This window comes from Danio rerio, chromosome 13 (genome assembly GCF_049306965.1).
Source record: "Danio rerio strain Tuebingen ecotype United States chromosome 13, GRCz12tu, whole genome shotgun sequence".
NCBI classification, from domain to species: Eukaryota; Metazoa; Chordata; class Actinopteri; order Cypriniformes; family Danionidae; genus Danio; species Danio rerio.
The window spans coordinates 37,668,345-37,694,890 of NC_133188.1; the positions used below are offsets into that span (position 1 = coordinate 37,668,345).

General features: G+C 36.2%; 1 protein-coding gene across 6 annotated transcripts in view; it reads left to right on the forward strand.

Annotated features, from left to right (window-relative positions):
• Positions 1-26,546, forward strand: part of macrod2 (mono-ADP ribosylhydrolase 2) — an 862,720-nt gene that overhangs the window by 516,721 nt on the left and 319,453 nt on the right. For all 6 annotated transcript variants that reach the window (XM_017358720.3, NM_200549.1, XM_073919424.1 and 3 more), the window contains 1 exon segment: positions 2,108-2,229. In XM_017358720.3, the coding sequence (XP_017214209.1) occupies positions 2,108-2,229 (122 nt within the window).

Sequence of the window (26,546 nt, forward strand, 5' to 3'; positions counted from 1 at the left end):
AAAGGTGTGACATGTATTATACAGTTACGACTGGCATTTGGTCCAGTATGATTCCAGTATGTGTGAAATAGCTGAAATGCCAGTCTATCAATTTTGCAATTTCTTTCCGCCAGTTATGGAAACCAAGCAACTTGTTGTTTAGGATTGGTTTACCCTAAATATACACTGTCAATTGTGTTTATTTACTTTCTTTAAAAAAATAAACAGATTGCTTAAAAGCAATTGAGTTTTTTTTGTTTTTTGTTTTTTTTTTCTAAGTGGGTAAACTGTGAACTGTTAGTTTGACATAGTGATAATGATTTTAGGTCATCAGGTTTACTAAATAATTTTGACAACAAGTTTACTCACTTTCTTCCCTTTCACTTTTTACAGCTTAAACGGTCCTCTTTTTTCTCCTTTAGAGAGGTTAATGATACCTTAGATTCTAACATGACGCAACGCAACTCAACGTAACGTAACGTAACGTAACGTAACGTAATACAATAACGTCTGGACCAAAAATCTGCCCGTGAACACACCAAACGGACAGTAGCCAGCTGATGTGCCAACTATCTGTTTTCTCATTCAGAAAGGCATTGAGAAAGATTTTCCAATGCGTATATAAAGCATAAATAAACAGCATTGATTACCATTATCACAGTAATCAAAATGGAAGGATTTACTCCTACTGCATATAGTTGGCATATAATTATTAGCCCCCTTTATTATTATTATTGTTATTATTATTTTATAATATTTCCCAAATTATATTTAACAAAGCAAGGAATTTTTCACAGTATTTCCTATAATATTTTTACTTCTAAAGAACTGTAGACTTGCCTAACTATACAAACTACCTTGGTTAACCTAGTTAAGCCTTTAAGCTGTATACTACTATCGTGAAAAATATCTAGTAAAATAGTATATACTGTCATCATGGAAAATATGAAAGAAATCACACATATAGTCATTAAAACTACTGTATTGTGTTCAGAAATGTGTTAAACATCTTCTTTCCAGTAAACAGAATTCGGGAAAATTAAACAGGCGGACTAATAATTCAGGAGAGCTGATAATTTTGACTTCAACTGTATGCTTGGGAATCTAATAATCCATATCCTTTACAAATATTTGAGAAATGTATAAGAATTATAGCCAGCCTCTTTGATTTCCTTCTTGACTTTAATCGTTTACTAGTTTAACCTTTAAATTCGTCAAGGAGCAATGAGTTGAACACACCAAACCAACTAGCCACACCCACGCTGACCAGTAGACCAATGAAACCCATAGGACAGCCATCGGCTTGGTGTGTCCTAGCCCTACACGAAGCGAGGGCCACAAAGGCATCTTGAACAGGCCTAGCAAAGCAACCTGTTTAGGGTTATTAATCGTCCACTGCCACCCACCTTCTAGGGCCTAGAGGAGTCAGACAGGAAGGGCTACATTATTTCTCGCTCAGACTCATGCACAGCTTCCTTAACTCCCCTGTCATCCATGCAATGATTTAATTAAAGCAGCCAGCTTTGCTCAGCCCTCTCGCCTCAGACCAGCCTCTCCTCTGACTGACAACCAGCACATTACTATGCACAGGCAGCAGGAGGGCGGCTACGAGCAGATATGAATGTATGAATAGATAGGATAAAAGGATGGAGTAATTGATTTTCTATCTGCTCTTCCATTTCATTAACTGAATAAATGCACTTGATTTCGGGCAGTTTTTTTTTTTTGGCTTGTTCAAATCAGCCCCATTGTACCATTGTTGAATCTTGTCATTGTTGGCTGACTTTTGTTTTTGTGGCACGATAACGTCACAGAAAAAAATAAGCTGTTCTGTACCCAGTAGAATCAGGAATGTGCGCATTTGTTCCCATGATCCTCTGCCGTTCTGAAACAGTTCTATTTGTCATTCTCTTGTACGACGTGCCTTTGAAGATCTGACAAGAAGCTTTGTTTTGTTTTTGTTTGTCATGCGGGATTTGGTGTTAAACAATGTCATAGTTTTAATTAGAAATTCATGTTGTCTACTGTGGCGCATCTTTACTTTATGGATTATATAAACAAATCTTTACATTTTTGTCAGTGTACATATATAAACAAGCTTTTTTTGCTGTCTCTTATCTTCTTTCAGATGTGATCCACACTGTCGGCCCAATCGCCAGAGGAAATGTGGGCCAGTCCCAAAGAGATGACCTTGAATCCTGCTACTATAGTTCCCTCAAGCTGATGAAGGACAATAACTTGAGATCCGTGGTGAGTTTATAGACATTTAAGACTCTGGCTTTCCTGAGATATCTTGAATCCAGTAGAAATACAGTATTGAAGATGATCAAACATTGTTGACATTGCTGTTAGATGGAGTTGTTAGATGCTGTATTAGATGGTGATTGCAACACAGTGATCAGCAGGACCTGAGGCAAAATTTCAGATAGAGACACATCCAGGCAGCATTCTCTGTTGGTTTCCTCTTGGGCATCAGTGGATGACCTACTGTGAAGCTCTGTCAATGCTCAAACTGTTGTTGTTGTTGCAAAATGAGGCAATTTCAAGCAAAACAAAAGCCAAATGATGAACCTAATTTACAGTTGTGGAACTTTTTACAGTTTTGTTTTGATTTAGTCTGCTCAAAGCCCACTCATCTATTGCAATCATCTGGAATCTCACATTAGTTCAGTGCCTCCAATCAACAATCAATCAATCAATAGTACCAAATCCAATCAACAGCCAGTCAGTAGTAACAAATTTAATCAACAACCAACCAATCAATTAAACCAGATCCCCATCCTCATTAAATCAAATATCTAATCAGCCAATCACATAGCAGCAACTGAATGAAGTTTAAACCAATCCCCATCATAGTAAAGGAATGGGAATTTTAATGATTATGAGCATGGCATTATTTGTTGATAGTCAATTATGCCACCAAGTATTAAAGCCGCAGTCACACTGCACTTTTAGCCCAATAAACTTCTATTCATATGCATACAAATGCAGCAGACTGGAAACGCAGGCTCGTGCGACAAGTTTTGCATGGCACTGCATTTGAAAGTTCAAGCTTGGTAAATTCTGACCTGTGAAATTGCATCAAGTGATTTTGTGAGACCAATAGTAGATCATGACCTCTCTCTACAGAAATGTAAAATATGGAACAATTGTTATTATCTAACCTTTTTTTTTTTTTTTAAATCAGATTGCTTTTTGCAGCATCGCAGAAATTTTGCATGCTCAAACTCTACTGTGATTTTAGGCAGTTCTGAAGGCACAATGGTGCCCAGTTTAGTACTAGTAACCTGTACATAAAAATTGTCCAGTGATTGTACATCAAAATACAGAAGAAAGATTCTTTTTTTAATTTTTTATTTCAAGTGTGACTTAAATATTTAGTCAGCTTTACTGTAAAACCAAAAAGAGATGAAGTGCAAGGGTTTGTAAATAACATTTTGATTGCTGAGAAAAGGCAAAATAATAATAATAAATATTCAAATATTCAAACATCCTTGTATACTTTACCAGCATTCAAGCAGCTCTGTTTATCCTACTTTTACAAAAAATATCCTTCTAATCTAATAAAAAATAGCGGACAGTTACAGGGAACAATATAGACATACATATACATAACATATACATAAACCAACCAACCACATTTAAAAAGAACGATAATAAATAAATGAATAAAAATCAACCATCTCAATTATGAATAAAATACATGCGGCATCATTAAGAAATAAGTCATGTACAACACACACACGTTAAACAATTCTGAACACACAACCTCTGTTTTATAGTAGATTTTTCTCCTTTAAAAACAGTGCCAGTGCAATGATAATATCCTGAGATGTTATCTTTCCTGTCCTGGTTTCATTGGCAGCATGTTTTAATTAAAATCAGTTAATTATCACCACAATGCTAATGACAGTGCTGTCCTCGCTATCACTGCGGAACATTTTCTTTAATAATTTGGATCAAAACTGTAGCAGTTGCATTGCTTTATTTTGAGGGCTCTCACAGAGTTTGATAAACTTCTTAATGCATAGCAAATCGTCAATGTCAATTATTATAACTAACTGCCAAGACAGTTCCCAGAAAACCATGTAATAAAATTGATTCATTTATTTTTTTTATTCTTACTAAATCATAACAAAGGCATTGGTTTACTCGCTAGCTTTCAAAGAACTGCACATGCTGTATGTCTCACAGCTGGAATGCATAAGGGCTCAAATTTTCCATATTGCAACTATATTCAGATTGTTTCTCAGCTCTGCGAATTACTAGACAACCTCAGGCTTTAATGAAGCTGGCCAAAGACCAGCAGCTTTGGACTGGGAAGACGTAAAGTCTGAGGGTGTGCTGTTCCAGCTGCTGACCCCATCTCCACCATCTGGTGCGCATGAGTTATGGATCTGCTTTAATCCATGGTGGTCACAACCAGAGGGGCCGTGAGCACAACAGACCAATCAGCTCCTTCATCCAGGCCAACAGCGGCCCCTGAGAGGATCTCTCACAATTAGCCATGATGAGTCTGTCTTTGCGGGACAAATCGCTAACTTCAGCACTTGATGAACCACTTTAATCTCACCGTGAGGATGGAGGGGTTTCGGCGTTGTCATCATTACAAGGATGGAAATGCGTGGTTATGGTTGCATGAATCCACTTCTGGCTACGATATATGCGCGCAGCTGCTTATGAGTGACTGGAATTAAATGCTAATTAGCTATTCTGCTTACTCTGTGTTATCTTATCGCATAAACAAACCTTCACTGCTGCATGTAGAAGGTCATGAATGAGTCTAGGGGGTTTGAGATGCTATGCATTTACTCCTAAATTCCTCATTTGTTAGAACATCAGCAGGTGAAGCCAGGAAAGAGATTGTGTATCCTTCGTTTTGTGTTTCTTTTCCAAAGCAGTGGCTCTTTTACAGTACGCTCTCTTACACATGAATTTGTCTTCCCTTCTCTATTTATTTATTCAATAATTCACATATTGACGTGAAAGCGGCTCTGGTTTTACTCAAAGGCAGGTCCGGTTTGGTGGGACGTGTTTAGACAGCTGCTACAGATTATTGTAGACCTTCGGAGAAAACCCTGCTGCCCGTTTTGATTGACTGATGTCTGTCCAGTGAGTTTGGCTAGCCGCTATGCTCGAGTGCTTGAGCCTATGCTTGAATTTACTGTTAGGCGTATGCAGTGAAATTATAAGAATTCCCAGATTTTTATGGACTGTGTCAGTGGCTGATCTATAGCAGAGGTTCCAGACCACTTCCCTGGTAGATTAGTGCTAAACTCATTGGAAAATATGTCACTTAGAAAAGACAAAGCACACATTTCCCAAAAAAGGAACAGCTCCTCTTGAGGGGTGTTGCAGTATTGCAGGTGGATTTGTGACATGAATGGAAAGTAATATAAAAATGCTAAAAAAATAAACATGTGCAACAAAAGATGGGAATTGGTTGAGCTCTTGAGTTAATGCTTGTTCTTGAGAGCCTACAGACAGGCCCTGAGGCAGAGAGAGATCTGAACATGTGCTGCGCAGACAAATTCCCCTTGATTATCTCAAGCGATAGGGACCCGTGAACATATTTCTAGACAGGAGGAATCCAGTGCTGAAATGTTAGAATGAGGACCCTCGCTTATTTTCCCCCTCGTTGTTTTTGAAAGCATAGTTGAAATGGGTGTAGTTCCAGCGCAAGATGAGCAACTATGAGAACAACTTTTCTGGATTACAATTAAAACCTAAAAGTAATAATAATAATGAAGTAGTAGTAGTAGTAATGAGAAAAATATTAAAATAATAATAATAATAATAACAATGACACGTTATAATTATTATTATTATTACTACTATTATTATTATTATTATTATTATTATTATTATTATTAATAATAGTATTATTAATATTATTATTATCATTGTTGTTATTAACAACATCAGCAACAACAATAATATAATAATAATAATAATAATAAGAAGAAAATAATAATAGTTATTATATAATAATAATAATAATAATAATAATAATAATAATAATAATAATTTTTATTAATACTACTTCATGTTGGGGTCTTCCTAACAGTTATAGAAGTGCATTCCACAACCTTCTAGAAATATGCATACATATGTTTAATTTAGCTAGTTTAAGAGCCATTTTAACAGTATCACATCAATATTTGTTTTTTGGCACCATATGCTGAAATTGCAATTAAATGCCTACGTTTTTTTTATCATTGATTTTACAGCGTCTATATCATGATGGATATCATTAGGCAGGTGTGTTATCTACAGGAAAGGTTAGAAGGTAACCATCGATGCACTTGTCGCTTGCCAACAAACGCTCCTGCAGATTGGGATGAGTAATGTTTTACTGGAAGCGATAGCTTAGGGCACATTAGTTTAGCATGACACCTGTGTATGCGCTGTGAAGCTGAATAAAGGATGAGCTTCATCTTTAGAAATGACAAGCTCTTGCAGCCAAGATGCTTAACCTCCAGAATGTGGTTTAACGCTTCTTGGACCAGGAGCAAGAAACTTAGTCTTCATCTCTGTCGGGTCTGGATATTTCTGCTCTGTTCCACATTACAAAATGGTAATGTCTTGAGTAAACATAGTATTTTTGTCTGCTTTTTTGCAGCATTATTATATAAAATTGTAGTATATGTAGTATAATATATATAGTAGTAATATATAATGTATAATCTATACTGTATAATAATATAACATATAATAGTAACATGATCAGCATTATTTCACATACTTAAAGTATTCATTAATCTTTTGAAATAGTTGTTAGATTCTGAATATAGATTTTTGTATATACTTTTGTCATTAGCTATATATATATATATATATATATATATATATATATTCATATATATATATATATATATATATATATATATATATATATATATATATATATATATATATATATATATATATATATATATTCATATATATATATATTCATATATATATATATATATATATATATATATATATATATATATATATATATATATATATATATATATATATATAAAGATTTCAGTACTTATTCTAGCTTAATTTTTTTTAATAGCTTTGTTTAGTTTAGTTTGGTTTGGTTTTGTTTTTATATTCTATTCTATTCTATTCTATTCTATTATTATATTATATCTATATATTATATTATATTCCCATTAAAATATTAAATCCTACTTTTTTAAATACATTTTATTCAATTATAGTTATATGATACTTTTATGAAGTGAGAGAGAATATATGAGAGAATGAGATTAAAATCCAGCACATCCGGTCACCACATCTCCCCCGTGTGAACCCTGTATACACATTCTCATTCCCACTCTTGTGCTCCTCTTATTTCTGTGACCAAGTAAACAATCTGTCACGTTACCCTGGAGGCCCGTTGGAGCCACGTGTGACCGCGGCCTGGTCTGAGGACATCAGCAGAGCTAACCGCGCTCCAGAACGTCAGCGTGGGGAATAGTGGGAACTGTGGCTCCGGCGAAGTGCATTTACCATGCACCCATGAAGCCACAAAATGCTCCACGGCGCTGAGAGCTGATAATTTATGGCGGCTCGCGTCTCCATCGGCTGCATGGATATAAAAAAATGCCACCACAAAGGCCTCTGCTTATGTGCACTGTTAGCGCTAGTTGCTCATATGAGCGGTGCTTTGGTAAAATGAAAGGGACGGGTGAGTACAGATCGCAAAATCAGTCAAGATAATAAAACTGTCTGAACAGCCAGGATAGGAGGAGTCTTGCTCTAGTACTCTCTCAATATGTGTGAGAGCCAAGAGACGTTAAATGCACAACACTTGCAGGAGTATTTTGGGACAGCGGGAGCTCAGGGAAACAGAAGAGGTTTTTGTTAACATTGTTAAAGAGAAAAGACTTGATAACGGTTGTGAAGATTGAACAGAAAGAGAGTAGAACACATTGCAAAGAGTGTTGCTGATAAAGCTTTCACACTTTGTGATTAACCAGGGTGTTAATTGTATATTTTTTGAATACACTTGTGGAAGAGCTTGCCTACGAAAAGCACTTGAGCTACTTTGCAATTATAATTTTGGGTTTTTTATATGTTGAAAATTATGGTATGTTGTGAAATTAAATTGAAATTGAAAGCAACTGTTCTTTTTAAATGCATTAAGGTTAAACAAATCAACATTTTATATGCATTATATGCTAATTTAAAGTTTAAAAATGCAGTAGTGGTTGAACTAAGTATTGTAGTTCAAATTCAAAATGGAGGCTTTTCTTCACCCAGCCCCTACTCTGATTTCACGCAAACACAGGTTGCCAGATTGATGACCAACAGGTGTGAGTGTGTCTGATGATTTGCAAAACTTTTATTATAAATTTTGCTAATTAAACACCTCATGTTGATTTTTATTACTCTGAAACTTAATCTCATTTTCGAGACTATCCTCTGTAGGTTGAGACAACCTTCAAGACTGAAATGAAATAGGCTGTTTTTTTCCACCAAGGCAACCTAGGGTGTCAAACATGGGCGTTGCTAGGCCTATTTTGGGGGGGATGTAACCCCTATATTTCTACTCAGGGCCCCTAAAACTTTTGCGATTAACTAATAAACTGTAAAATAAATTATCGCCTCAGTCGCCTTTAAATTTGATATAAAAATTGCAGCAGAATTTGGCTCCTCCCCGTCTTTTGTTTTTCATTTGATCAGCAAACCACAGCCATGGACAGGGAGAGAGCTAGGTCTGTGTTAATTGATAAATTGCTATAATATCTGCTTATTTGCAGTTCTTTGATATAGATAACCATGTTTCACCTGTATCCCAATGTCACGGAGGAGCAGCCGGGTTTTCTCGGCGTTCACCTCATCAGCACACCTTTTTTCTCCAATGAAAAATGTAACTCTAAATGAACATTTCGCTATTTTTATTTCAAAATGAACTAACAATATTACACACTTTACAGTTAGTGTGGCATTGGCTATAACATACAATTTTGCACAGAAATTATTAAACCGTGGCAAAAGCACTTAAGAGAATGTTCTCTGTATAACTGTCACTCAGTCACTGACAGATAGAAACATACAGTGTTGTCCAGAATTAAAAAAAAACAAAAAAACTTGTTATATTATTATTATTCAGATTGTAAAATATGTGAATTAGCCTGTAAGTTTAAAAATATATTTTATATGTATGTCATTTAATTAGAAAATTGGCAGTTTATTTATTTAATACATAGAAACAAAAAATGCACTTGAATACAGAAAGGGCTTTTTACTACAGTAAACAGGTGGTTTGAGCCTAATTGGCTAATTCAGATTTTTTTTTTTTTATCTTATAAGGAGCTGAGCCCACTTAAAATGAAAATCCTTAAATTGCCCCTGGTGTCCAAATATAGCTTAGTAAACTGGCAGTGGGTGGAGTTACAGACCAAAACAAAGACAGACGTTCCAAAAACAGAAAACAAAGAGAATGTTTAAAAGAGAATAGCTGACTTTAGTATTTTTTTAAGATAAACATGTATGCTCAACTTAGCATGTTTCGTAAATATTGGCAAACATTATGGTCATTTTATGCTATAGAACAGTTAAAAATGTACATAAAGCACCGTTAAGATACATTTATGATTTTTATAAATGCTGAAAACTCACATAGCTAGATCTTCAGCTTCACAGCAGAACAATGCTGGAACTTTGTTGATGGCTCCCTGGCCATCATGAAGAAAGAGATGGTGAACTAATGAACTTTAAACCATTTTAATAATGAAAATAAACATAAAAACAAATGGATAGTGACAGCCCCGGCCTAAACAGAAAGTGAAAACTAAACTAAACTCCAGGCCTGGTTCTATATAGTCTTCCACTGCAGCCTCTCATCTGTTTAAGTTTCCAGTGCTTCTTCGTAAGAATCGACAATGGTGTGAAACATAGGTGATGGTTATTAACACTCGCGCCACTGACCTCGTTCAAACTCCCACAGCTCTCGGCCCTGCCCCACTCGATTCAAACTCTATTGCTGCTTTTATTGGCCAATGACCAGTGAAACTGGAATGAACTGTAAAGGAACCCATCACAGTTTGTTTTGTTTAGCGTTATATTTACGGAAGTGTAAATTCTGCATTGATGTCCTTATACTAACAGAATGGTTAGATGTGTTAAATATGCAAAGACTGTTCACTTATTTTATTGGGGGACATTTTAGTATTGCAGAATAGTCTTGCCCTGAAATTAAAAAAGGTCAAACATTATTTGGTAAATTCACTGATGTCTAAAGCTGCCATTAGAAGCTTTGTTTGCTATAGAAACAGTCAGTCAGTGTTCTGAAATTCACATGCACATAGCCTGAAAAAAAAGCTTTTTAAAAGTTAGCCAGTTGTTTCAGACTTCATTGGTGATTTCAAACAGCAATAAATTTACTAAAAAGAAACAAAAGTTGAAATCATGTCACTAAATAAACCAATTATTGTGTTTAATTAAAAATTTTTAAATTATTTGCGTACTTTTTGGACTTTTGGTCTCATTCTTTGCATTTGTTTTACAGAATTTATGTATAAATATGATAAACAAAAAGAGGGATTTTGTGTGTGTGAGTTTGCTTTGCTCTCGGAATTATTAATTATAAAAAGAACACATAGACTATTACAAAAGCTTGAATGTTAAGACCAGGTTTTTAAAATGATATATATATATATATATACATACACACACACACACACACACACACACACACACACACACACACACACACACACACACACACACACACACACACACACTGAATCATAGCAGGGGTAGTTGTGCATGCAATTGTGGCTGTTGTCTCAGTGGTGGATCCCTCAGAGAGCAGCTCATCTCCATACGGGCTTATTGAATGCCTGAAGCAAGTTTAGGTGGAGAGGTCTCTTGTCTTCATTAGCCATGCCAGCCTGTTCTCATTCTCAGCCTGTAAAAACAGTCACTTATTCCTGCGTGAGGACAACGCCATCTGGTAGCCATTCTCCACTCCAAGGCGATTGATTTCTCCCCAAACTCATAACATACCCTCTAGTTTTGACCTTTTACAAAGAGAAATAACTGTTTACCCAAAACATCATCGTTGTCTCATTTTGCATCAATTCTTTTTGCGCGTTTTCTCCCATTATATGACATTTATGTGCGTTATTAAATTGCCAACACTCCTATTTTTCCTTTAAAGAACAAAACCACCTTCTTAAAAATGACTGTTTCAGAAATTTCTTGGAAATAAGTGAGGTACAAAACAAGAAGGGATTTTCCCCGTATGTTTGACCATATAAGAATATTTGATATACCTCAAATATCTTTGTTGCATTGCTAATAGTCCCATGAGTAACAGACCTCCTCCATGTTTTAAAGCCCACGAAGTACCATGAGTAGGTGCTTTCCACAGTGCTCCATCATTGGGATAGTTCAGTAAATACACATTAAACAAACTTCTGGGCGGTCTACTATCATTTCGGACGGTAATAACGAGTTAGGCAACATTTAGTGGCTTCTTTTTTCCCAAAGAGATGTGTAATCATAGCAATAGTTTACTCTGAAACCACACATTGTTGACTGAAATAACGAAAGCCCAGCAGAAATAGTGATCGATTGTGTTGTGTGGTGAGATCGAATGTCCAGTTTTAGATTATTTCAGAGTTTCCATTGGCTCTGTGATGTAAGATGTGGTGATTTATTTATTCTTATTCTAGGCCTTCAAACTCACATTAGAGGTGCTTCTAGTGCTACCATTTCATTAAACAGACCATTACTTTTGTATTGTGCATGCAAAGAGGACGTATGCTGGAAGATGGGAATTACATTCTGTCGTGCATTCTAGGTCTTGGATTTTTGCCTCAAAAGGATCGTTTGCACAAAAATAAACATTCTGCTTTTTTTTTTTTTTCTTCTTTGCCTATTAGTCAAACCTGTATAACCTCTGATGAAATGTTTTGTCTATACAATTTAACCTCATACTGTACTATGGAACCAAAATTTGAATTGGACCCTACTGACTTCAATTGCATGGAATTTTTCAAAATATTAACCTTTGTGTTCCACAGTTAGTCATGGAGGTTATGCAAATTAGTTTATTTATTTATTTATATTTATTTATTTATTTATTTTTAGATAGGGAATAGGAAATTTAGGAGAGGATAGCAATAATAATGGTAGATGAGCATGTTCAGTGCTTTCAAATTACCTCCTATCTAATGAAAATCCCTTTAAGACAAGTCATTTCACTTAGTGGTCATGTTTGAAATGCATCTATGGTATGTAAGTACCGCTCCTATGTTTTATATAGGGAAACATCTGATTCTCCAAAAAGTTCTGGTTGACCAAGCAAAAATCTCATAGAGACAAAGATCATGACACATCAACCTCCTTTATAACTCTTTCTGGACGACACGGTAAGACATCATCTTGTCAAGAAAACGAACTGCTATAGGAATCAATATGAATATCAATGCTGATTATCAATATTGTGTGTGGCACAATCTCATCCAATTCTAAAGTAATTTCTAACTTTTTCCTGATGGCAATTCCTCTCCCAAAATGACAGCTAGCTCTTTGTTTACAAGTTTGTGAGTGTTCAAGGGATTGCTGTCATGTGATTTACATTTGAATGAAGGTGGAAATTCATTTAAAATAATGAGGTCAGAGGGGACATACTGTACTAGTTTCTTACATATTGCAAAACAGGAGAAAATTTATTTTCACATGTAATTGGTTAATTGAAAGTAGAAAGTACATATTTCAACCTTTATGTAGATATATTTCTCATATTTTTGAGGTAAGTGTTCTCTGAGATTCCAGCATGTTTGACGACCCCAAGGGTTCATAGTGAAGCTGCACAAACTGTTGTAAAAACAGGATCGATCAAGAAAAGCGTTCGATCATTCCTTCGCCAGAGGATTCATAAAGACTGCATTTTTCAACATTAAAAACTATATGAGTGACATGTTTTGTGCATTCTATAGTCTTTTATAGGCTTGAGTTTTATCCAATTAATATTTCTATAAGTATTAATTCTTATTCCATTTATAGTTCTAGTTATTAATTCACATTCTTAATTATTTCCAGTTTTGATTTCAATGTGTGTGTGTTTAACTAGTAACATTTATTAAACCTATTTGTTCTGTGTCATTAGTTGCAGCTCAATAACATAAACAAAAATACAAACAAAAAAGTTTCCCTAACTTTAAGGAACAGCACTCCTAATTTATAGAGCACATTGTGTGGCTAATGCTAAAGCAATCAAAGGTGATGACTGGCCACTCCTTGATTTAGCTTAAAGGCTGAATTCTAATGCACTGTGACTAGATCAAGGCTATTTCACTCTTGAACGAGTGCACCGAGATAAGAGAGCTAATTCTTTGATGCAATCGCCTGACGATAGGGAATCAATCGCAATATTATTAGTCTCCCTGTTTGGGAGCAATTTTTTGACACCGCCTCATTTACATGGTGCTTAATCGATGCATTTCGAGGGCCATGCATAATTAATAACCCCGCCGATGCATGAGGTAATTAATAATTGAAGTGAATGATTTTACTCAGCATTGTACCTCAACGCCTGCGGTGATGTTTTATTGCATGAACATGTCCGTGCATGCTCCGGCTTATTGTAACAAACAACAACAGCAAATCTCATGAAAAAGATATTATGAACACTTTAAATGCAGGAACGGACCCCTGAAGAGTTTTATCACAGCCGTTGCGCCGCTTCATTATTTATGCATTTAAATGTTCGCATGTAAAAAGCACCACCCCATCCGCTCTGGCTTTCAGGGATCCAGCTCCCAGAGTGATTAATTAATGTACATTTATGTGCTTAACGGATCGCACACCAACTTTCTCTCCAGCCCTTTCCCCCCTTTCGCTCATAAATTATTGTCACTGTATGCAAGTGGCACCAGCTTGGTTTCTGGAAAAGCTGTGAGTGGCATAAAGCGTTTATTGTGGGTGTTTGCGGGCAGCTCGTAAGACCGCTAAGCAAACCGCAATAAAAGCTTGACAGTATTGAAGGCTTTATGGGTAGATCCGTATAAACTCTCTGTTTCATTCTGCGTCCGCTGATCGACTTTTAATGCTCTTTTACTGGTTGCTTTAGCTTTGCGCACATGAGACGATATTAAACCGCACCATGTGCTATAATGAGGGGAATTATAACTTCTTTTTAATTTCGTTATTTTGCTCACTATGTTGTGGTAAACTTAATCAGGAAAAGATGATGCGCAGACTTACCGCTTTGCTTCCCATAAGCCATACACATGCAGAGCTTTGGTAATGAGCAGCAGATTTGAATGATGATGTAAAATTACTCAGCTGCAGGACTTTTATTATTTTTTTTATTTTTTTTTATCTTGGAACGCTCTTGTGTTTGTGGTTTTAATATCCGTGCTTTGCTGGGCTGCTTTAATGGCAACACTCACTGCATCGGAGTCATAAAACCATTCAGACTCCTCTTGCCAACTTTGTTCTCTCTGCCCTACATAAAAAAAAACACCTGTGTGCATCAAAAAGGTTAATTAGAGTGAAGCTTTAAAAAGGTCATGGTGTCACTTAGTGTTGTCTTTGCTATTTATCTGATGCAGAACACACAGTAAGCCAATTAGCTCCAATTAGGGTTGTGGCGTAGGGGTGGCCTAGTGCGTATTAACGAAGAGACCTTCAGTAATTTCCATAGCCGCCTTTGCTCTGAAAGTGACGAATTTGTGAGATAGCAAAGTGGGGCATGGAAGAATCGGTGCCTCCCTTGACATTTCACCTCAACCGTCCAGGAAGCCTACTCAGGTTTGGTGTTGGCCTGAAATATGGAGGTATGTAAAATGTGACATTTTACTCTAGCGGTCTAATCAAGGCTGATGAAGGGGCATAGTGGGAGAAATAAAGCATGTCGCGGGCACGCTGGGTGTGGTTAACTGATTATGAGCCTCAGGGAGCATCTGCGACTGTGTACCATTATTTTTCTCCCTTTTGGAGGTAATTTTAGAGTACGTGAGGGGAAAAAAAATGCTGGCACTGAGGTTCGTGTGGTAAAAGTGAAACAAAGTTTGAGTCGGGAAAGTGGATCCGAGTGGACTTTATTCACCTATAGTAAATGCACTGTGCTCAGCTTTGATATGTGGTGTCTGTCTATTTGCCGAGTGAATTGTCAGAGGAGGAAACTTTCGAGATCGTCTAGTGATATTTTTCCGGTTGTTTGTATTCCTCTACTTCGCCTGCTGTAAGAATGACAGCCAAGTAGTAGTCAGTGGAAAATGTTGATTAAACAGATGTTGGTTTCAGTGCCTCTGTGGGAGATCAGAAATCCACAATGAGTGGATATTAATTAGACGGTATCAAGGGTGGGTTTCATATTCTGAAGCAAAACAAGAGACTTCATCTTTTTTGTTTCACAGTGACACATGGCAGGAGAAAGAATTTTGTGGGCCAGAGCGAATCCCTATGGCTTGTATACATGCAAACCACATGATAATTTGTGCTTTTTTTTATAATAGATTGCATCTCATATGGTTGTGTATAATGCAAAGCATTTTATTAAACATAGTTTAAAAATTAAGAGTTATTAGCTAGCTTTGAAATTGATTAGAACTGATTTACATTAATACAATTTTCCTTTTATTCACATATAGGTCATAACTGTGCTAATGTTATGGAACAACACAGCCAAAATGGCAAAAATAATTTTACTGCATTTATTTAGCTTTCATTATGCATTTAAAAAAAAGCAATCTACTGTTTTGTAATCTTTTTGTAAGTATTTAAATTGCTCCAGTGTGCTCAAATATTATGTGCATGCTATTGTAGAAATACACTTCTCTAAGTTTGTTAGGATGTAGAAACGTTGTTTAAAATTAAAGTAATTGGGTTTTGTTAGATCACGGTCTCCATGCCAGATAAATAAGATCTAGCCCCGGATGTCAGATCCTGTCAGAAAATGTCTGTTTCTCTGGGTAACAAGGCAGTGGAACCACCCAATTCCCAAACCTTTTAACCAGTGTTCAACTAAATTAACAATCTCCTTTCAATAAAGCAGTTGTTTGAGAAAGCCAGAAGCAGGAGACAAAGTAATGATGATAAAGAAAGAGCGGAGTTTATTGAATTATTATGTGTTATTATAAAACGTGTTATTATACCTCAACCAACAGCAATGGAAAATTACTGCTTCACAGCATTTGTTTTGTTGCTTTGTTTTGGCTTTTTTAAAAATATCATATAAGCGGCTTTTTATTTCATTTAATTTCTAAAAAAAAGTCTCCTTTTTTCTCTTTTGCATGTACAGCTCATAGCAGTGTTGATGTCATGGAACTACAAAGACAAAATGACAAAAAAAAAAGTTTTGATACATTTAATTAGCTTATTAAGCATGCCAAAAGAAGCAATTGACAGTTTTGTAATCTTTTTTTAGTTACTTAAATTGCTAAAGTGGGTTAAAATTCATGCTTACTGTAGATACACATTTATGCGTCGTTTGTTAGGATGTAGAAATATTGTTTAAAATTAAGATATTTTGGTTGGTTTTTAGTTGTAGTTTATTGTTTCAGTTCGTTTTTTGGGGGGGTTTTGGGGGTATTTTATGCTAAAGGCTGCTTTTTATGTCATTCAATTTCTATGAATGTATCTTATTTTTTATTTCTGCAAATACTGTATAGACCATTTTAAGGCATGTCAACAATAACAATGGTCCTACTGTACTTCCGAGAATTCAAAAAGGTCAACATTTGATAAATGATGCTATAATTGCTGTTATGATTGAATTGCTTCTTAATGCAGTTATGAAATAGTTTGACAACAATCAGGAAATGTTCATGGGCCAATGACATCACCACATTGAAATGGTCTATAGTTGATTGCCGTGTTGATGTTATGGAACTACAAATCCGAAACGGCAAAAACAAAAGAAAAAGTTTTAATGCATTTAATTAGCTTTCAATAAGCATGTGAGAGCAGGTAATCTTCAGTTTTGTAATCATTTTAGAATTACTTAAAATTGCTGCAGCACACTCAAGTATTTACATGCTTATAATCTTTTCTAAGTTGTTTGTTAGGATGTTGAAACATTGTTCAAAATGAAGATAATTTGCTTTAGTTAGGTTTTAGTTGATTTTTTTTATTGATTGGTTGTTTTTTGTTTGTTTGTTTTGGATTTTTTTTTTATACCATAAGTAGCTTTTTCTCCATTTAATATCTATAAAAGTCTACTTTTTCCTCGTTTGCACAGATAGGTCATAGCATTGTTGATGTTATGGAACTACAAATCCTAAATAGCAAAAAAGTTTTATGCATTTAATTAGCTTTCCATAAACATGCCAAAACAAGCAATCTACAGTTTTACAATCATTTTTATAATTATAGTATAATTCAATTGCTGTCCAAAATCAAACAGAGAGTGTGTACAGGCTTTCAGCGTATTACAAATTGCCATTGAAATGCATGACCACATCATATAAAACACTGAGAAAGTGTCTAAAAGGGGAGGGATTGTTATGTATCCGAGACCTCATGAGAGAAGAGCATGTTTCATCGGTAGGAGATGTTTGGACTGGAAGACTGAAGGTCTGTCAGAGTGCGAACTGCTGCTAACACCTCCTGACAGCTTTCATCCCACGGGCCAGGCAGATTCACCCAGCTCGAAAAAGTGCAAGAAATGGCCTAATCAGCTGATGCAGCCGGAGCTCCATCTTGGCGTCGTTATCGCGGTGTTGATTGCAGTGTGAGAGGTGTAAGAGGTGCTCTGTCCCTGGTTGATTGTTTTAACAGATTGCCTTTCCTGTGGCAGTGGCGAGATGGTCAGGATGAGTCCTTGTTTACATCATTACAGTTAATTAACAGGCAGAAGTGGAGCAGCGGGAAGCAGACGCTGGACTGAACTGACGTGTATAGACGCCTGACATCGCTAGCGGTGTCACATTTTTATTTTTTTTCCCCAGTGGTGACTTCCATGAAGACCGAATCAGCCTGTCTGGATCTGAATGATTTGATTAGATAATCCGAGTGCCGTCAAGCATGCGAAAAGCCGTCTTTGTCTCCTAATTCCTAAACTCTCATCATTACACTTCAACGCAGCCACGCATGGGGGCATTTTCAATTTAATGCTCGCAGATGGATATTTTAATTATTATTGAATCAACCGTAATGGGGGCCTCCGAATTTACGCATTCTTTATAACGCGTTTAATTAAAGTTGCAGGGCGTAACATGGAACACGACACCACCGCCGTCAGACAACTGCTTCGCAAGTAATGAAGGAAAAAGTAGACAATTATATTAAATTCAACAAATAAAAGTGTTTGTATTTGCTTGCTTATACATAGAAATACAAAACTAAATCTAAAAGTCCAAGAAAAAAATAAAAGAGATTATTTTTATTAATGATTTGTAAATGTATATAATTCATTCTAAAATCTGAATGCATTTGCAATTTGTTATTTTAACAATATGTATTGTTACTATACACTCACCGGCCACTTTATTAGAAACACCTGTCCAACTGCTTGTTAACACAAGTTTCTAGTCAGTCAATTACATGGCAGCAGAATGCAAAAGAAAGGTAATTTAAGTAAGTTTGAATGTGGCATGGTTGTTGGTGCCAGATGGGCTGGTCTGAATTTTTCAGAGAGACTTGTCCGAACTTGAGAATGGTCCGAAAAGGGAAAATATCCAGTAAGCGGCAGTTCTGTGGGTGCAAATGCCTTGTTGATGTCTGAGGAGAATGGCCAGACTGGTTCGAGCTAATAGAAAGGCAACAGTAGCTCAAATAACCAATCTTTACAACAGAGATATGCAGAAGAGCATCTCTGAATGCACAACATGAAGCGGATGGGCTACAGCAGCAACATTCAGATGGTAGGGTCAGAATTTGGTGTTAACAACATGAAAGCATGGATTCGTCCTGGCTTGTATCAACAGCTCAGGCTGATGGTGGTAGTGTAATGGTGTAGGCAATATTTTCTTAGCACACTTTGGGCCCATTAGTACTAATTGATCACCGTGTCAATGCCACACCTTACTTAAGTATTGTTGCTGACCGTGTCCATCCCTTTATGACCATTTTCTGATGGCTACTTCCAGCAGGATAACGCGCCATTTCATAAAGCGCAAATCATCTCAGACTGGATTCTTAAACATGAAAATGAGTTGACTTTACTCAAATGGCCTCCCCAGTCACCAGAGCTCAATCCAATAGAGCACCTTTGGAATGTGGTTGAACAAGGGATTTGCATCATGGATGTGCAGCCGACAAATCCACAGCAGCTGCATGATGCTATTATGTCAGTATAGACCAAAACCTCTCAGGATTTTTTTCCAGTATCATGTTAAATCTATGCCATGAAGGATTAAGGCAGTTCTGAAGGCAAAAGGGTGTCCAATTCAGTATTAGTAACTTAATAAAATGGCCGGTGAGTGTATATGCACCATTACTATACTAAAAATGTATTATGTAACTGTTTAATGTAATACTAAATTAACTAAAATTCAAAGGAAAATAGAGCCAATAATAATAATTTACAACTAATTATTTTTTTACACAAAAGTTTGAACACAATTCATAATCTTAAAGGGATAGTTCACCCCAAAATAAAAATGTCCTCGCTATTTAATCACTCTCATGTGGTTCCAAACATTTACAAGTTTTCTAAAAACTAACAACTAAGGAGATATTTTGCAGAAAGCTGAAAACATGCAGCCATTGACTTCCATAGTAGGAATCCCAGATACTATTAAAATCAATGGTTACTGGTTTCCAACGTTTTTCAAAATATCTTCTTTTGTGTTAAACCGAAGATAAAAAAAAAAAAAAAAAACTCATAAAGGTTTAAATCGAGTAAAAAGTGAGTAAAAGATAGCACAATTAAAAAGTTTGAGTGAACTGCCCCTTTAAACTTTTTTATTTAGTTTTAATGTTTCATGACTTATTTTAAAATGTGCTGGTAAAGCATACAAAACAACAAATAATGAGCAGGTGTGTCCAAACTTTTCACCAGCCGAATACATTTAAATGTTGATCCTCGTAGTACATTATAAATACAGCAAATTACAGCGAGACACAGCTGTGAACTTTTTACCTGTTTCACAGAGGTGAGTGTCATCCACGCTAGCACTCTGTGTATGAAAACAGGTGTCCGTGGTATATTTGCACCTCCAGTATCTCACAGATTGCGATCCCGCTGAGCTGCTAAAGGCCTCAGTGGTCGACTCTCATCCTGTGACATCGCTCTCCATATGCACATTCATTTATGCCTACCGCAGCCGCTGACTCAGAAAAAAAAACTGCAGAAAAAATTCAGATATCCAGTGTTGGACATATTTAATAACCCTCAGCTAATTACAACTGCTTGTTATAGTTTTGAGCAAATTATTTTCTGGAGGGTAAAGCTGACAGGTGTGCTGAGTGATTTCTATGGCCGGCTGCCATTTTTGGGGTGGCGTTGACAGAAATGTGGATGGAGGAATGGAGTTTTGAGGAGAGGAGAAATAAACTGGCCTTTGTTTAATGCTTGAAAGACATCGGAGTGATGAAGTAGATCTGGTCCTTTTTTTTTTTTTTGATGAGCAATAATGTACCAAATTAGGTTTAATCACGTTACAAGGTTTTTATCATGTAACTGACATTTAGTCCTCAACAGACTCCCCTTGATGTAGTATCTTCTCAATGCGTTTGAGCATTGCTTGTGGGGGAAGAAAAAAAAAAAGTAGAAGCTGAAATCCGCCATATGGCTGGATAACGCAACATTGACACTTCTTTTCCTTTTGCAGCGTGTTCAAACACATTTCCAAAAATAATGTCAATATTTATATCAATGTTACAGCTAATTTTAAATAGTGCTGCTTCTACTCTTTCTATGCAATTGTCTGGAGTGTGTAAAATGTCTTATTTTGGTGCATTGGCACATTTATTTTTAAATGTGTTCTGTGAGGACTGTGGTGTCTTTAAGTTCAGTCTTAAAAATGACTCTAGTGTGAACCTCAAGTGAACCTGGGCAAATTGCATCATTTTCTTTTTGGTCCAGATCAAAAGAACCAAGAGTCTCAGATGTCACCAGAAAGGCTCTGTGAAGTTTCAGCTCAGAATACCTCACCGTTCATTTATCATACTGTGCTGTAGATATGGCGTTTTGAGTGAAGGCAACAAAGTGCTTTTTATTTTGTGTCTCTTTAAATGCAAATGAGCTGTGTTTTGCAGCACCCTTTTCAGAAGAAACAAACAATTACATCTGAATGCTAGTCAAAGCCTTGACAGTTTAAACTCATGGTATACCCTTTTCTGAGCACCAGACAATGTGCAGACAGAAAAGTGTCTGTTGATGCATGAGTATTAAAGTTCCCTTTTCTTGTCAACTGTGAAATGCACATAATGTTAAAAGAATTCCCCCCAAAAATACATAAATTCACAAAATATTTGTTGAAGAATGATTCCCAGTTAGTTCAGTACAATAAATTTGTGCAACAGCAATTTAAATTCCCAGTTTTTAAATTTGGGACATACTGACAAGGACATTTCTAGAAAAAAACAAGAATAGAAGACTTTAGGCATTTGAGGAAATTCAGAAACTTAGTAGATGAGTGAATCAAAGAAACTGAAATAATAAGATAATAATAAGATGAAGCAAAGATTAAAGGGGAATAAGTAGTCAGATATTCACATACAGTAATACGATACTATGATGATATTTTGCCCCTGATAATGATAGATCACAATTTCAGCAATATATCACATGAAAAACATCCACAAAATATCATGATATTTGCAAATGAAGAGGGAAAAAATGCATCAAAAAGTTAAAGGATGCATTTCTTTTACTAACAGCACACTTTATTAGGTACACCTGTCCAACTGATGGTTAACGTAAATTTCTAATCAGCCAATCACATGGCAGCAACTCAATGCACTTAGGCATGTAGACATGGTCAAGACGATCTGCTGCAGCTCAAACCGAGCACCAGAATGGGGAAAAAAGGTAATTTATGTGAATTTGAATGTGGCATGGTTGTTGGTGTCAGACAGAGTTGTCTGTGTATTTCAGAAACTGCTGATCTACTGGCATTTTCACACACAACCAGTTCAAGGGTTTACAGAGAATGGTCAGAAAAGAGAAAATATCCAGTAAGCGTCAGTTCTGCCTTGTTGACCAGAGCTCAAAGGAGAATGGCCAGACTGGTTCAAGCTGATAGAAAGACAACAGTAACTCAAATAATCACTCTTTACAACCGAGGTATGCAGAAGAGTATCTCTGATTGCACAACACGTCCAACCTTGAAGTAGATGGCCTAAAACAGCAGAAGACCACACCTGGTGCCACTCCTGTCAGCTGAGAACAGGAAACTAAGGCTACAGTTAGCACAGGCTCACTAAAATTGGACAATAGAAGATTGGAAAAATCATTGCCTGGTCTCATGAGTCTTGATTTTTTTAGCTGCTTCATTCAGATGGTAGTCACCAGGCCTCAATCCAATAGCGCACCTTTATGATGTGGTGGACCGGGAGATTCAACACAGCAACTGTGTGATGCTTTCATGTCAATATGGACCAAAATCTCTGATTCTGATCTTTGACTCTGATGAATATTTCCTTGTTGAATCTATGCCATGATGGATTAAGGTAGTTCTAAAGGTAAAAAGGGGTTGCAACTTTGTACTAGATAGGTTCCGAATAAAAGTGGCCAGTCAGTGTCTCTCTTAGAATTGCAACATTGATATATGTTTAATCCGCCATTACGAGAAGCTCCACCTCATGCACAGGGTCGGATTAACCAATGGGCCTTATGGGCACCGGCCCAGGGACCAGTGCACACTTGAGGCCCCTGCGAGGGAGGAAAAAAAATTTCGGAGTGTCTTTTTAGGCTAATTGCAAATAGCACACCTAGTTGGAATAAGCTATTTACGGTTTATGCCCATCGATGCCTGATTGACAGAAACAAAATGAGTAAAGATTGAAGTAGAGAACATTGATCATAAACTCGGTTCGAATCCACCATCTGCTGAACTCGTGCTACTTTTTTCTCTCCCCATTACATATCAGATTGGAAATATATTTATTTTTAATAGGAAGCAAACATTTTGTAAAAAATAATGCAAATGTAATATAAAGTCACAAGTGCCTCGTGGGTAGGCTATGTAATAATGTTTAGCTTATTTCATATGTGTGACAACATTTAAATAGTGATTATATTCTAGAAACAGTTATATTCCATCTGGTGTTAAATGTTAGCAACATCTTAATAGAATTGATTTGTATCTACAATGTTATCTACAATCTTCCGAACTCTGTTCGTCATCATCATTTTCCGCAGCTAGCCCTACCTCACCCATTCTCCGACCTCATGGCTCTGTGTGAAGAACATTTAATAGATGGAGAGAAATGCGAGAGAAAGCATCTTTTTGAGGCATGTTCCATACATGCCTTCTTTAGACAGACCCATGATCAAGAGAATGAGGGTATAGAAGAAGACGTCATGGTAACGTGAGATGAGTAAGCTAGCATTAACTATAGGCGGAGGAGGCTAACGGCAGCGCAGCGTGGACAGGATTCATCATGTCAGAGAGACGGACAGAAAAAGGAGAGAGAGAGGGAGAAAGAGAGAGAGAAAGGTGCTGAAGAACAGAGAGACCGGAGAGGAAAAGAGGTATAGTGTGTGTGATTTCAGATACTTTTAAGATTATAATCAATTAAGTTTATAATCAAGTTGATCTGCTGTTTGCCTATTTTCATCACAAGGAGAAGAGAGAAAATACAGGGAGAGGAGGAGAGAGACAGTAAATCTTTAATAAGTGTGTGTATTATGAAAGACTCATAGAACTGAATTGGAGAAGCATTGTGTGTTATATGCCATGCTAATAATATGCTTTATATATTTGTAAAAGTTATACATTAAAAATACCCTTAAAAATCAAATAAAAAATAAATATTAGTACTATATTATGTATAGAATATTTTCAGTGAACTTGAACAAGTATACTAAAAAACATTCATTTTCACTAGTTTTATTAGTATTTTTTTCAATGCTTTAAAAAAATAAGCAAAATCTTTGTAGACTATAAATATATATGTATTTCATTTATTTAAATATATGGGAAACAAATTATAGATACATTTTATTAAAAAATTATTATATTATTCTTATTTTTTAATTCAACTATAGGGGTGCGGCCGGGTAGGGTCCTTACAAGACAATGTGCCCAGGGGCCCCTGAGTTCTTAATCTGGGCCTGCTAATTCATATCATTATTTTTCCTGGCCTTACCGAATAATCAAATGTAATGTAAAATGTACACAGATTCATTGCTGATCAACAATATTAATCCCAACTCCACATTGCAGATCCTGCGATGTGACTATTGTGAATGCACACATTGTAATATCGATGCTGAAACAATATGTTGTGCAGCCCTAGTTCATACTGATATAGAGAATAACTCCGTTTAGTGTGCTTTGTAACTTTTCAGGTCATTTTAATGCTCAAACAGCAATCTTACACACTAAAAGATGTAGAAAATGTAAAAAGAGCATAATAGGACCACATTAACTATAATAACCCTGGTGTGCAGCTTTCGCATATTGAAAAGAAAGACCTTCTTTGAAACAAACTAAGGTCCTTTGACATAGAAATTGGATTTGCACATTAATATATATAGGTTTTTTTGCAAATTACACCACTATGGTGTACTTTAATTCTGTACACACAGAATTACTTATTTTTCCCTCCACATGTTGAAATTCCCCATAGACAGTGCTACTCTTGTGTTTACTGATTTTTCGCTCTAGGCACAGTCAATGAGCACTTTCATTTCAAAGTAAGTGATGTTTACCCCCATTGCTGTAATTCTTTAATGGCAAACGCCATCTCGGCATATCACCAGGTTTAGCGGCATTACCATCTCTCAAGGTCACTTCTAACGAGAAGGTCTTCAATGCGCCTGCACAGCCATTGATTGGCTCTCAGCTTCAGTCGGGCACAAAACAAGGTCTGCTCTCAAATTCATGAGAGGACCTCGTTGCATCTCAGCCACGTTTATGAGAGACGCGGCAAACCCTAATGCCGAAGATGAAGGTAGATCAGCTCTATATACAACCATGAATACCAAGAGAGGCACCACAATCCATCCTCGTATATCACTTGTGCATTCATAGAATAGGTTTCATCACTTTAACTCGTTTTTCTCTGGTCATGAATAGGGATTAGAAGCAAAGTTTTCTTCAGGTTTAATGTGGTAACGGAATAGGTTGCCTAAAAAACAAAAGTTATTTTGTTCTAAACCTGTATGACTTTCTTTCATCTGCAGGGCACAAAGGGAATTTTTTGAAGAATAGGCTGTCAAGTTCCCAAAAACACCATAAATATGTCATAAAAGTGCTCAAAATGACTCATGCTGTGATGGGAAAGCTATACTTTAAAACTTTATGCCAAGTTACAAGCTATGTATTATTTACACCAGTTTATACTATGGGGGCTGTTGAATGCTTGGTTCTGATTGGTTGATGAACGTTCTAACGTTGGCAATTTTTTTTCAGGGAAATGTACACCTAAAATAGTTCTACACAGGTCTTTGATTTATCACACATTACACACACTTCACCAAATTATTTCAGTTGTTTTATAGGTCCTGCAGCCTACAGTCGCAAAAGAAAGCAGAACTCCAAAGACACAGTGAGAGTATATTAAGATATATTAATAGAGTGATAAAGATGACACACTATTTGTCAACAAGTTATGCTTTATTATCTGCTTGAAAGCACATTCTCTCGTTCTGTAGCGTGTCTTCTACAAACGCACACGCATAAGCCTTCTTTCCACTGTATAATGCAATCAGGCATGACTGTTGAAATTCACCCTCTGTAGTAGCAATCGCATAAACCTTTCTGAATGATCATGAATATAGTACAGACACACTACAAAGATGCTAGGGCTGCACAATTAATCAAAGCCGATTTTCCTGTGCATTTTGCTAGTAAAACCGGCTCTGTAACCAACAGTAAAAATCTTGTAAAAAACTATTTAAATAGTGCAGTTTTGAAATCGAAGAGAATCATTTTGTAATTTGATAGCTATTAGCATGGTCATCATATGGCTTCATATGATTTATTAATATGAATTTACATCGCAATACAAGTAGAGTGTTTGAAATAAAATTCTCTTTGAGATGATTCTGTAGTAGTATGTTTATTTTTATGTTGATTCGATAAAAACGATCAAGTCCCTAACTCCATAAGTTTGATGTGCATGGCTCTTAAGGCTGATTTATACTTCTGCATTAAGCGCACATGTATGGTCCAGTGCAGCCTTCACCTGGTCCTATAGCCCACACCGTGGCTGACTCTGACGAACACCTCTCTAAAAATGTAACTACACATCACAATGATGTGTAGCATAAGCTGTGTTTGCCTGACAAGATGAGCACAAAATCACAGATTTTCATTTCATTTCGTTTCAATTAATCATGCAGCACTAAAAGATGCATTACATGTTTTTATAGCAAGGGAATAAACCTGCTTTCTTGAAGTCAAATAGACTCTATTAGAAAAAGACACTGTAGGGACACAGTTGAGAGACGCACAGACAGAGATAATACAGACATTCATATCTCTCTATAA